Source organism: Oryctolagus cuniculus, chromosome 11 (genome assembly GCF_051225735.1).
Source record: "Oryctolagus cuniculus isolate XC-2025 breed Fujian yellow rabbit chromosome 11, ASM5122573v1, whole genome shotgun sequence".
Classification (NCBI taxonomy): Eukaryota; Metazoa; Chordata; class Mammalia; order Lagomorpha; family Leporidae; genus Oryctolagus; species Oryctolagus cuniculus.
In genome coordinates, this window is record NC_142877.1 from 44778237 (window position 1) to 44791490 (window position 13254).

The following is a 13254-nucleotide window of genomic DNA, read 5'->3' on the forward strand; positions in this document are numbered from 1 at the left end:
CTGTGCTCTTAGTTAATGCGTAATTCATCCCCTCAGAGAAGCACCCGAGACTGGCCTCCATGAAAAATGTTATGGTCATGTTCCATTCTCCTCTGTTGAAACCCCCCACCCCGAGTGTTGTAATCAGCACTTAGCGTTTGCTATTAAAGTAGAGCAGCTGCCGTTTACCTCTGACAGTGACCAGATCTGTTAGCATACAACTGATATCCAGGGGAAATTCTGTTTTCCTGCTCTATTCCTCCCGTACACAAGCACAGAAACTTCAAAACAAGGCGTTGATATCCTGATGGTGTGAGAGGCCCTTGCAATATTATGCTACCCTCTTCTAGGTACTTGCACCCAAGTGGGGGACTTACAAGGACGCTTCAGAATGTTCGTGGAAAATGGAATGGAAAAAACCCACACACAGTCTTTTCATGATATGCATTCTCAGTGAGCTTTTTGAAGACCCTTTTTATACACTAATTAATTCATCTTTGGGGCCAGCATTGTGGCGCAGCAGGTTAATCCACAGCCTGCATCCCGTATCAGAGCACTGGCTGGAGTCCCGGCTGCTCCACTTCCAATCCAGCTCCCTGCTACTGTGCCTGGGAAAGCAGCAGAAGGTGGCCCAAGTGCTTGAGCCCCTGCCACTCATGTGGGAGACCCAGATGGAGTTCCAGGCTCCTAACTTCCACCTGGCCCAGCTCTGGCCCTTTCAGCCATTTGAGGAGTGAACCAGCAGATGGAAGATCTGTTTCTCTCTCCGATTCTCCCCTGTCTCTGCCTTTCAAATAAATAAAATAAATCTTTCAAAAATATAAATAAGTTCACCTTTAATTAACTGAAGTTTTCTGGCTTACTAAAAGTATGCCATAGGGGCCAGCATTGTGACACAGAGGGTCAAGTCCCAGCCCGCGTTCCATATCCAAGCACTGGTTACAGGTCTTGGCTGCTTCACCTCTGATCAAGCTCTATGCCAATGGCCTAGGTAGGCCGCAGAAGATGGCTCCAATACTCGGGCTCCTGCCACCCATGTGGGAGACTTGGCTGGAGTTCCTGGTTCCTGGCTTCAGCCTGACCCAGCCCTGGCTTTGTGGCCGTTTGGGCAGTGAACAAGCAAATGGATGATTCTCTCTCTCTCTCTCTCTCTCTCTCTCTCTCATTGCCTTTCAAGTAAAGAAATCATAAAATAGTAATAAAAAGAAAATGCAAGCATGCTATAGGAGAACATGTCACGGGCCCCCGAGCCTGGAGCGGCTGCATCCCCTCTGCCCAGCCATCAGGGTGTTGAGCCGCGGCAGAACCCATCTGCCCACTACACAAACAGTAGTCAGCCCCAGTGTCTCCTAAGGCACAGCCAGCACAGGGTCCCTGCCTCTCCAGCCTCATTCCCCCTCAGTTCTGTCGTACTTGGGTTTGAGTTGCCACCTCCTTTCACCTGCTTTTCAATTCTTTGTTCCTTCTAACTCTTAATCCAGGCTTTGAGGAAAGCCTGTTTCTCTGAGAATCTCACTGTTGTCTGCCCGTGTCGCCCCCCCCCTTCTTTCCCTCTCTTTTCTTCTCTCCTGATTCAGCTGAAAGTTGGCCTGCATAATACGACATGATAATTACACAGCTACTAACCTCCATGTAGGATACAAGAAAGCCTCATGCCCGGGAGTCAAACTCACATCTACAAGGAAACCTCTCAAACTCCTGAACGCTCCTCTGTGCCTGTTCTTGTCTGTCCTCAGCATCTGTATTCCCTTAAATAGCACATGAAAGATGTGAATGATATTCCTTCTTCCCCTGAGTTTAAAAACCACCAATAGGGCAGGATGTTATTTTATGCCTATACTTTGTTGTAGGCACATACAGCTTTGCTTACATTTGGGGGGGTGGGGGATGTAGAATTTTGTGAGCTATGCTGGAAACCCAGTAACACTGCAGGGGGATAGGTTTCTCTCTGACAAATCTCAAGCATACAAGCCATTTAGTGGTCAGAATACCAGCTCAATAGTGAATACCCAGGAGAAATATGTAGTAAGAAAATCTGGCCCCCAGTGAGGTCATACTAACCAAAGTGTGGTCCAGTTAGCAAGGAGAAAGGTTGGGGCTCAGCCATCTGATAAATCCCAATACATTTCATCCACGTGTCATTCACCCATGGCAGGTGCACTGCCGGCCAGGCACTGTGCAGGCTCCAGAGACTGTGAGGTGGGGAGATGGACACGGAGCTTACAGCCACACAGAAGCCTGGCTGCGCAGGCCATGGCGAGTGCCTGGCAGGTGTCTTTGTCTGCTTTCCATTGCTCTGAAGACTAGAGTCTGGGCAGGCATTTGGCACAGTGGGTAAGCCTGCATCCCGTATTGGAGTGCCTGAAGTCCCAGCTCTGGTCTCAAGTCCAGCTTCCTGTTATTATACACCCTGGGACACAGCAGGTGATGGTTCAAATAGTCGGGTCCCTGCTATCTACGTGTGAGACCTGGACTGAGTGTCCAGTTCCCAGCCTTGGCCTGGCCCAGTCCTGAATGTTGTAGGTATTTGGAGAGTGAACCAGCAGATGATAGCTTGCGCTCTGTCTCTTTGCCTTTCAGATAAAGAAAAATAAGTAAGATTAAAAAAAAATAGAGGATATGTTAGCTCCTGGTTCTGCAGGCTGGGAAGTCTAAGATTGGGCAACTGTTGTATTATAATGAGATTCTGCCTGGTGAGGGTCTTATGGTTTTTCAACTCATGGCAGAACGTAGCAGGGCAAGTGGGTGCATGCAGTCAAGAAAAAAGGGGACTGATCTCCCAAGATAGCCAGCCCATTCCTACCAAAAAGTATCAATTCAAGATCATCTGAAGATGTTGTGTTTGTTGACCAAAGTAATGGTTTTCAGTCTCCCTGGCAGGGACTTGACACATTAAACTCTTTTTTTTTTTTTTTTTAATTTGACAGATAGAGTTAGATGGTGAGAGAGAGAGAGAGAAAGGCCTTTCTTCCTTTGGTTCACCCCCCAAATGGCCACTACAGCTGGAGCTACGCAGATCTGAAGCCAGGAGCCAGGTGCTTCCTCCTGGTCTCCCATGTGGGTGCAGGTGCCCAAGCACCTGGGCCATCCTCCACTGCCCTCCAGGGCCACAACAGAGAGCTGGACAGGAAGAGGAGCAACCGGGACTAGAACCCAGTGCCCATATGGGATCCCGGCGCCGCAGGCAGAGGATTAACCAAGTGAGCCACTGGCGCCGGTCTGACACATTAAATTCTAAAACTCGGAATTTGAATATTCCTAAAAGTATATACCAGAAATCAGAACGTTCTAGTCCTTAACTCTCCACAAAGAAAGACTTCCTCGAAATCCACCCAGTTCAGAATTTAAATATAAAATGAGAACACAGCATCCTGTGCACGAATATTTTTTTTACTGTTGTCCTCTCTTTCATCTCTTAGAACTTGTGTTTTTGCAAACTTGAGTAATTTTGTTTCCTTAATAAGTACAGCAGAGAGGGAACAAAAACAAGATAAAAGGTTTTATCCTAGACCATTTCATTCGGCATAATTTCAACTTTCAAATTATAGGAACATGAATGAATGTCCTACTTCTGCGCTAAAAGTACTTGACTACTTTGTGGGATGTTTTGTGCCAATTCTTTGCTAAATTATCTTGGTCACCGTTGCTAGGTAACACCGCTGGCTTCCTGCAGCTGAAAGATGAGAGGGTCAGAGGGAGCAACCCGGCATTATTAGCATTTGACTAATAAGGTTTTTTGGATTTCTGGGCTGCGTGTCTCAGTGGATCCCCTCCTTTCCTAGGGAACGTCATTGTCTATGGAAACACAATTGACACCTACACCACCGTGGAAACGCTGCTACACCTGGGCGTGAAGGGCTCCTGCATCCACCTCGTGCAGCCCCCCACCGCCTCCACCATCACCTGCCTCAACAACTACTCGGTGGAAAGCGCAGTGGACGGGGCGCTCAGGGCAGCCGGCGTGACCGTGCACCAGGAGGCCATCCTGGCGCAGTGGAACGAAGGCCGTTACCCGGACCCCATCTGCAGCGCCTCCTTCACCACGCAGACCAAGCCTTTCAGACTTCCCTGCTCGGTAAGTCGCGAGCTTCGCTCACCGGCCAGGACCAGTGATCCCCTCCCAGGGTCTGGGGCGTGCAGAAGGTTGCGGGCAGCAGATTCCTAAACCCGGGTTTTGTTTCCTAACTGTTAAGGGTTGCTTCTTACTGAGTAACAAGCGCACTCCGTGGGCTAAAGCAACAGCTGTCATTTATTGTTGCTAGATTTCTGCTTGTCTGGGCTTTGACCCTGCTCAGCTGGGCAGTCCTCACTCAGGCTCTGGCTTGCCGTGGAAGTCGGAGCTAGTGGGGCAGGGGTCATTTGGAAGTCATATGTTTTTTAAAAGAATAATTTATTTGAAAGGCAGAGTTAAAGAGAGAGACAGAAACAGAAGGGAGATCTTCCATCCGTTAGTTCACTCTCCAGATGGCTGCAATGACTGGAGGCTGGGCTGGGCCGAAGCCAGGAGCCCAGAGCTTCTTCCGGGTCTCCCACATGGGTGCAGGGGCCTAAGCACTTGGGCCCATCCTCCGCTGCTTTCCCAGGTGCATCAGCAGGGAATTGGATCAGAAGTGGGGCAGCCAGGACTCGAACCAGTGCCCATACAGGATGCTGGCGTTGCAGGTGGCGGCTTTACCTGTTATGCCACAGTGCTGGCTCCCTGAAGGCATCCTCACTCACACCTGGCTGTTGATGCAGAGGGCAGCTTCAGTTGAGACTGCAGCCAGAGCACTTATAAATGGTCCTTTGTGGGGCTGGGCTTCCTCACAGCATGGTGGTTTGCTTCTAAGAGCAAAGGGGGAGAGAGAGACCTAGCCTCAAAAGTCAAGCAACATCATTTCCACTAAATTCTTTTGGTTTGTTGTAGCAGCCCTAGGAAGCTGAACAGTTGGTGTCACGGTCTATGTACCTGCAAATGGTGTCCTAAGTGGTCTGTGCCTGCTAAAGCCACAGTTGTTACAACTTGAATCTTACATTATGCAGTATTTTTTTTAATTTGGTTTATTTTACTCAATATACTGATTTTGAGATTCCACATAGTCCTACATGTCAAAAGTTCATTCCTTTGTATCACTAAATAGTATTCCATTGTATGGATATACCATGTTTTGTCTATTCCTTTGCCTGCTATGTACATTTTTATACATGACCTTGTGTAGATGCATGTTTTGATTTCACTGAACTATATGCCTAAAGAATGGCTAGGTTGGGGATCAGCGCCGAGGCACAGTAGTTAATCCTCTGCCTGTAGCACCAGCATCCCATATGGGTACTGGTTCTGGTCCTGGCTGCCCCTCTTCCAATCCAGCTCTCTGCTATGGCCTGGGAAAGCAGTAGAAGATGGCCCAAGAGCTTGGGCCCTGCAGCCACATGGGAGACCGGAGGAGGTCTCCTGTCTCCTGGCTTCGGATCGGCACAGCTCAGGTCGTTGCCTCCATCTGGGGAGTGAACCAGCAGAAGGAAGACCTCTCTCTCTGTCTCTCCCTCTCACTGTAACTCTACCTCTCAAATAAATAAATAAATCGTAAAAAAAAAAAAAGGCTAGGTTGTAGGGCAGGCGAGCAATTATCTTCTTGAGAAGTTGCCATACTCCTTTCCAGAGTTAGCTGTGCCATTTTGCATTTCACCAGCAGCATGTGAAAGTTCCAATTTCTGCATTCTTGGCAGCGCTTAGTATTGCCAGTCTTCCTAATTGCAGCCAGTCTTGTTCGTGTGCCATGGTGCATCCTTGTGTTTTTAATTTATACTTTCCAGATAATTAATGATAGTGGTCATTGCCATGTGCTTATTGGCCATAGGTATGAAGTGTCTGAGCTATTATTATAAATGGATTTTTAACTTTTGGTTCTGGTACTTGTTCTTGATACATACATATATCATGCAAATAGAGGGTCTTGTTGCTTCTGATATTGAGACCTTTTATTTCAGTTACTTGCTTTATTCCATTGGGAGGACCTCCAGTCATGCAATGTTAAATGGAAGTGGGAAAAATAGGCATTCTTGCCATGTTCCAGAATTCAGGAGAGAAATTTCAGGCTTTTGCCTGTGGGTTTTTCTCTGGAATCTTTAATCAGATTGAGGCAGTAACCTTTCATTCCTACTTTGTTCATAGACTTAATCATGAATGGCTGTTGAACTTTGTCAAGTGAGTTTTCCAGTCCCCTTAAAAAGTCATATCCTTTTCTCCTTCCTTCTATTAATACAGTGAATTACATGGATTGAGTTTTCAAAATCTTAGGCAGTTTTACATTTTTGGAACAAACCCTAGTTCATCATGATGTATTATCCTTCTGTATATTGAATTTTATCTGGAATATGTTTTAATTTTTCAACTGCATTTGCAACTATATTCATGAAGAATATTGACCTGTAATTTTCTGTGTGTATTATAGACTCATAAGGTTTTGGTTTCAGACTTTGTTGGCCTTATAAAATAATTTCGGCCATGTTCCCAATTTTATTTTCTAAAAAGCTTGTTTAAGAGTTGCATTACTTCCTCCTTGAGTATTTGATAGAATTCACCAATAAAACAATCTGAGCATGGAGTTTGTATTGTAATAAGGTTTATGATAACATTCAATTTCTTCACTAGATAGAAGGCTTTTCAGATTTTTATGCTTTTCTTGTCAATTTTGGTAAGTGGTATTTTTCAAGAGATTTATTCATTTTATTTGAGTTGGTAAAATTTGTCAGCATCAAGGTTTTTCATGTATTACTTTATTATCTATTTAACATCCAGGATCTGTAGTAATGGCCCCTCATTTCTTTCTGATGTTCGTGAATTGTGTCAGTTACTTTTCTCTCTCGCACTCTGTCATTGTTTGTCTAGACAGTAGTTTGTTGGTTTTATTGATTTTTTTTTAAGAACCAGCTTTTTGAGTTGGTTAATTTTCTCTATTATCTATCACTTTGCTCTCCCATCAGTATCTGTTCATAATAATTATATTCTTCTTTCTGTTTGATTGGTATGTATTTTGCCTTTCTTTCTCTAATTCCTTAAGGTAGAACCTTAGGTGACTGGTTTATATAAGCATCCATGCTGTATACCACGTTTCAGTATGTTGAATCTTCATTTATCATTTTGTTCAAAATACTTTGTCTCCCTTATTCTTTTTTGACCCTTGAACTATTTAGAAGTATATTCTTTAATTCCCCAACATTTGAGGTTTTTCTAAATAGCATCTTTTGAATGGTGTATTTGTTTGTTTCTTTTTTAAAGATATATTTATTTATTTGAAAGTCAGAGTTACAGAGAGAGAGGAGAGGCAGAGAGAGAGAGAGAGAGGTCTTCCATCCTACTGAACCTATGGTGCCACAAGGTCCACCCTGCGGATAGCATATTTTTATTGATTTCTGTTTCACTGTTGCTGTGATCAGAGAATGTAATCATTATTATTTCATCTCCCCAACTGGCTGCAATGGCCAAAACTGCGCCGATCCAAAGCCAGGAGCCAGGAGCTTCTTCCAGGTCTCCGATGTGGGTGCAGGGACCCAAGCACTTGGGCCATCTTCTACTGCTTTCCCAGGCCATAGCAGAGAGCTGGATCAGAAGTGGAGCAGCCGGGACTAGAACCGGCGCCCATATGGGATGCTGGCGCTTCAGGCCAGGGCGTTAACCCACTGTGCCACAGCGCCGGCATCTGTTTGTTTCTCTAGAAGGCAAAGTTGGGGGCGGGGGTGGGGAACCTTCCCTCCTCTGGTTTCACTCCCCAAATGGTTACAGTAGATGAGGCTGGTTCAGGCTGAAGCCAGGAGCCAGGAACCCCATCCAGGTCTCCCATGTGGGTGACAGGGGTCCAAATACTTGGGTCATATTCTGCTGGTTTCCCAGGCACATTAGCAGGGAGCTGGATCAGAAGTAGGGTAACCAGGACTTGAACCAGCACTCTGATACAGGACGTGGGTGACCCAAGCAGCTGCTGAACCTATGGTGCCACAAGGTCCGCCCTGTGGATAGCATATTTTTATTGATTTCTATTTCACTTTTGCTGTGATCAGAGAATATATTCATTATTATTTCAGTCCTTTAAGATTTATTGAGGTTTGTTTTATATCTAGGTGTGTAGACCTTTTTTGTGAGCATATAATGAATATGGATATGTATATATATGACTATATATATCAGCAGTCATTCACATGTGATACAGTTACTATTGTACCATTCCACATAAAAATGTAAAAAAAACCTTGTACCTTTATTAGTCCTGGTGTCCATCATCACATGCATTATATCTATTCACATTAAAAAATCAATAAGGCAGTTTTATAATAAACAATTAAATATGATTAAATAATCATATATATTTTAATGAGAAAAAATAATTTTATGTGTATCCAGATATTTTCCAATTTGTTGCTCTGTGTTCATTCACAAAAATGTAAGTAATCTATTCCTACAGCATTTCTCGTACAGAACACATCTGAAGATACTTTGCCTTCATTGTGGAAGGGTGTTTTCACTGGGTATAGAATTCTGGGCTGACAGTTTCGGGGGTTCCCCCCAACACAGGACTTTGAAGATGTTTCTCGACCATCTTCTGACACCCATGCGTTCTGGTTTAAAAATCTGTCGTCATTCGAAACATTTGTTCCCCTGTCTATCATGTGTCATTTAAACTGAGTCTTTCAGGATTTCTCTTTAGCTTTGGTTTTCAGCAGTCTGATGCCGTGTGGGTTCTGTGTTTAGTATGTCTCTAGGCATGATCTGTTTTCTTGAATTCATCTTGCTTGGGGTTCACTGAGTCGTACAGATGTACAACTCTCACTAAATTTTGGCAAGTTCTTAGCCACTGTTTCTCAGCCCTGTCCCTCTGGGGTCCTAATTATATGTGGTAGATTTTTCAGTGGCCCTGACGTTGTAAGATTCTGTCCATTCATTTCCATCTCTCCCCTCTCTTCCTGTTCTTCAAATGGGGCAATTTCTATTGATGTGACTTCAAGTTCACTAACTCTTTTCTTTTTTATTATCTCTGTTCTTCCAGTTGAGTATAAAATGACTACAACCCACCTTCTTTTTTATTTTTATTTTGTGATTTTTAAAAAATTTATTTATTTATTTATTTGAAAGAGTTATACAGAGAGGAGAGGCAGAGAGAGAGAGAGGTCTTCCATCTGCTGATTCACTCCCCGATTGGCTGCAATGGCCAGAGCTGCACCAACCCGAAGGCAGGAGCCAGAAGCCTCCTCCAGCTCTCTCACACTGGTGCAAGGGCCCAAGGACTTGGGCCATCTTCTACTGCTTTCCCAGGCCGTAGCAGAGAGCTGGATCAGAAGTGGAGCAGCTGGGACTCGAACCAGTGCCCATATGGGATGCTGGCACTGCAGGCAGCAGCTTTACCTGCTATGCCACAGCGCTGGGCCCTCAACCTACCCTCTTCAAAAAGCCTCCGGAGTATGGGGCATTCCCGCATGCTGGTCGTAGCTCCAGGCTTTAATGCCCTACCCAGCCTGTCTGCTTTGAAACCTCATCCGAATCATCCAGGAGCTATTGTCACAGTGTGGTTATTACCAGTGGCAGCATTAGCCATGGGTGTTCCACTGCCATCCCAGAGACAGAACTCACTTGTTGTTTCGACCTCACATGAAGACCTCGCCAAAACCTGCCTGGTCCCCTGTGAGTGGTCCGGCCTCCAGCCAGGTTAGACACCAGTTACCCTGGCTCTCAAGATAGTCTCTCCATTTTTGTTAGCTTTCATCTATCCAGTTTGATTGTAAGCTCCTAAGATTTTTTTCCTTTTTATCAAGATATTGTTGGGGCCTTGCACAGTGCCTGACATAACAAGTGTTTCTCATCTGAGTGCATTTAATAAATGATGTTTGTGAAGTCACTGTCTGATTTGCTTCTTCATTTTTTTTTTTCAAGATTTATTTATTTATTTGAAAGGCAGAGTTAGAGAGAGGCAGAAGCAGGGAGACAGAAAGAGAAGTCTTCCATCCGCAATGGCCGGAGCTATGCCAATCTGAAGCCAGGAACCAGGAGCTTCCTCTGGGTCTCCCATGTGGGTGCAGGGGCCCAAAGATTTAGGCCATCTTCCACTGCTTTCCCAGGCCATAGCAGAGAGCTGGATCAGAAGTGGAGCAGCCTGGACTCTAACTGGCACCCAAATGGGATGTCGGTACTGCAGGTGGCGGCTTTACCTGCTATGCCACAGCGCCGGCCCCTGCTTATTCAATTTTTAGTTTACTGTTCAAACTCCTATACCCTAGATACATCCAAAATTATGTCTGCCTATATCAAATAAGTATAAATAAATTCTATTATAATATATTATGATGCTAACAATTTTTAAAACCCCCAAACAAGAAATAGCATATTTAATATGCTACTTAACAAAAAAATAGGCTTACTTAGGACCAGAAAACTGGTAGGTAGAAGGACTTTTGTGGGGATTCTGAAGGGGGTTTCTGAACAAGTGTAAGGGCTCAGTGGTTGATGGCACTGTTTTGACATAATTTAAATTCAAATTAAATGCCTTTCTGTATTTTACGTGGGTGCAAAAATATTTTTATAAACATGATAAAGGAGTAGGGAGAGGGGGAAAAAGGGTGTAGGGAGACAGAAAGATTCAATATTCAGAGTAGAGCGAGACTCCGAGAACTGTGCGTCGCTGTGGGTGCTGGGTAGGCTGCTCTCCAGCCGCCGGGACAGGAAGCAGGAAGGCAGGAGCCCAGACCTGGCAGGTGTGGAGGCGGGCGAGGCTCTGGTCCCTTCTGGAGTGTCCTGCAGGGCAAGCCTGCTGCGTTAGAAAAGCTGGGAGTGGGGCGACGGGAGGGCACAAGGAGACCCTAGAGTACTAAGTGCCAGACACAGGAAGAAGGCTGAGCTAGGGCACTTGAAATGTAGGAAACTGACAAAATGTGGAGGCTCTACAAATGTGACCCTTCTTACAGGGAAAATAAATTTGGTCTGGTTGGCATCCTTCTTTCCACTGGGTATAAACTGAGTGATTTATAGAAGTGCCATTGGATGATCTGAACTTGTTCTTAATGCCAAATACAATCATTCAGTCACTCGATCTCTCTCTGTCTGTCACACACACACACACACACACACAGTTGTTTTGGTGCCCCAAATAACAGAACTCCCTGGAGAATCTTCAGCACTCTTGGGGAGGCAGAATGGAGGCTACTGGAAAGTAATGATGTGGTTGTTTGCGTTATAGATGTTCTTCAGCTTCTGCGAGAAGAACGTGGATTACGAAACGTTTAAAGCCCTCAACGATGCCTGTCTGGTCTATGATGGCCGCCTGGTGATTGACACCAACTTCCACACCAACGACATAGCCATCAGAGCCGCTGGCTCCCTCACCAAATTCTCCAACAGATATTACTCCAACGAATGGACTCACAGTAACTTCAGCTCCAAAGAAATTGGCTTTCAGCTGGCAGCGGCCATGCTCAATCTCTTCGATCCAACCCTCGAGCCCGTGACAGAACCACCTGCGGATCTGGACCGACTCATCCCCATGTACAAAGGGGCCAAGATCAAAGGTGTGTGTGCAGGCCATCTTCCTCCCCTGGATGGAGCTGACCGCTGGCTCTGGGTCAGCCTCTGAGTTTCCCCGGGCTGGTGAGGCACTTCCCCAGTCCCTCAAGGGATTGCCACAGAGAGGGAGGAGAGTCCAGCTCATTTCTAAAGCATTTGTGATGAACCTGGCTTTGGCATTGTGATTATCATGGATCTTTGCATTCTGAGCATTTTTATGGACCACATTTGTGATCTCCAGTCTGAGGATAGGAAAGTGGACTACGGAGTGACCAGTGACCCCCACCCCTAACCGGGAGGTCTGAGAGTTTGCTCTAAGCCTTCCCTAAATTTCCATTCCCACTGAACGTTCAGGTATAAGGAGACCCTTCCAGGCAGCCCAGGGCTCAGCCTGCTCTCTGGTGGAGAAGCTCAACCACTTGACAGTTGTAAAATAGCCCATTTGTATGCCCTAAGCCTTGTGAGCCCCTCAGGAGAGGATTTCGTAAGTACAGCCCGGGGCTCCTTCATATTTGGGGGTGACACCTTTGAAAATGGCATCTTTGATTATTTGGAGACCTTCTACCAGAGAAATGCACACAGTTATAAAATTGCATGCTCATTTTCAGGGTGTTCATGAACCAAGTCCTAGTGCTGCACATAGGCCCCTAGGATATCTGTGGACCCTAATCCAGCAAACAGAATAGCAGACCAAAGAGACAAAAGCCCACGTTGCAGCCCTGGTCTGTCTAACTCGGAGAGATCTGCTGTGCTTCTCCTGGGTGAGACCCTTAGGAGAGAAGCCGACTCTGAGCCAGCAGGAGAACATGGTGTATCAGAGATCAGACCGGATCAGCTCCAACTCCAGCCAAAAAAAATCTAATAATTTGATCATGATAGCTTTCCAAAGCCCTGAACAAAGAACGTTGTCCGTTTTCCCTTGTAAAGCTTAATTTTGTTAGTGTGTTGGCTACATGTTGGGAGAGTGATGGTGAAGTGAGAGAGGTGGGGCTCAATTTTATTCCAGGCCCTTGCTTTTTACTTAAGAGAAGCATTCTAAGTACAGCACAGAGATGGTGTACAAGGTGATAGCTTATGTAAAAGGTGAGAACACGCGCACACACACACACACACACACACCTGAGCATTGTTGAGGAGTGGAGCGGGCCACAGGGAGAAAAGGGGTGGGGAGGGGAGGGAGAGAGAGGGCACCTTCAGTGCCTCCTGTTATCCTGGTCTCTGATGAAAAGAAGACCCCCTCTAGTTGCAGGCCTCTTTTATAAAGTCAGAAGGGTCCCAGCTGAAGGGAGGTGCATCCTGGGAACGAGGGCATTTGACAGGTAGGCGTATAGGATTACCTAGGGCAGGGGGCTTGTGGTTTCCAGCCTGTGACCTTACTCTAGCTATCCCATGTCTACGTTGGATGGGAACAGAATTGCAGCATTTTAAGGCTTCTGAAGGTCTTGATCTGATTTTAGCAGCGACTGCTTAGGGTGCCAGGAGCTAGGAGGAATCACAGGACACACGGCATCAGCGTGGCGCTTGTTGGAGCATCAGGGGCTGTTGTATGGGGTATATTGTCACTCTCACATTGTTATGGCTAATGTGTAAAGCCCGACCGTCCCGGGGGCTCCTTGCTATTAGCAGTGCTCTAGCGGGGAATTCTGAGGAGCCCAGTAGGCATGTCTGTAAGCATGTCTGAGGAGCCCTGTAGGCATGTCTGTGTGTTCTGTGGTGACAGTAAGTTTCTGTCACCCACCTTAGTAACCTCA

At 45.8% G+C, this 13254-nt stretch overlaps 1 protein-coding gene across 2 annotated transcripts in view; it reads left to right on the forward strand.

Moving 5' to 3' along the window:
- Nucleotides 1-13254, forward strand: part of CFAP61 (cilia and flagella associated protein 61) — a 250889-nt gene that overhangs the window by 179809 nt on the left and 57826 nt on the right. For both annotated transcript variants that reach the window (XM_008256339.5, XM_008256340.5), the window contains exons 22-23: nucleotides 3762-4054; nucleotides 11181-11508. In XM_008256339.5, coding sequence (XP_008254561.3) covers nucleotides 3762-4054; nucleotides 11181-11508 — 621 coding nt within the window. The remainder of the gene's footprint in view (nucleotides 1-3761; nucleotides 4055-11180; nucleotides 11509-13254) is intronic.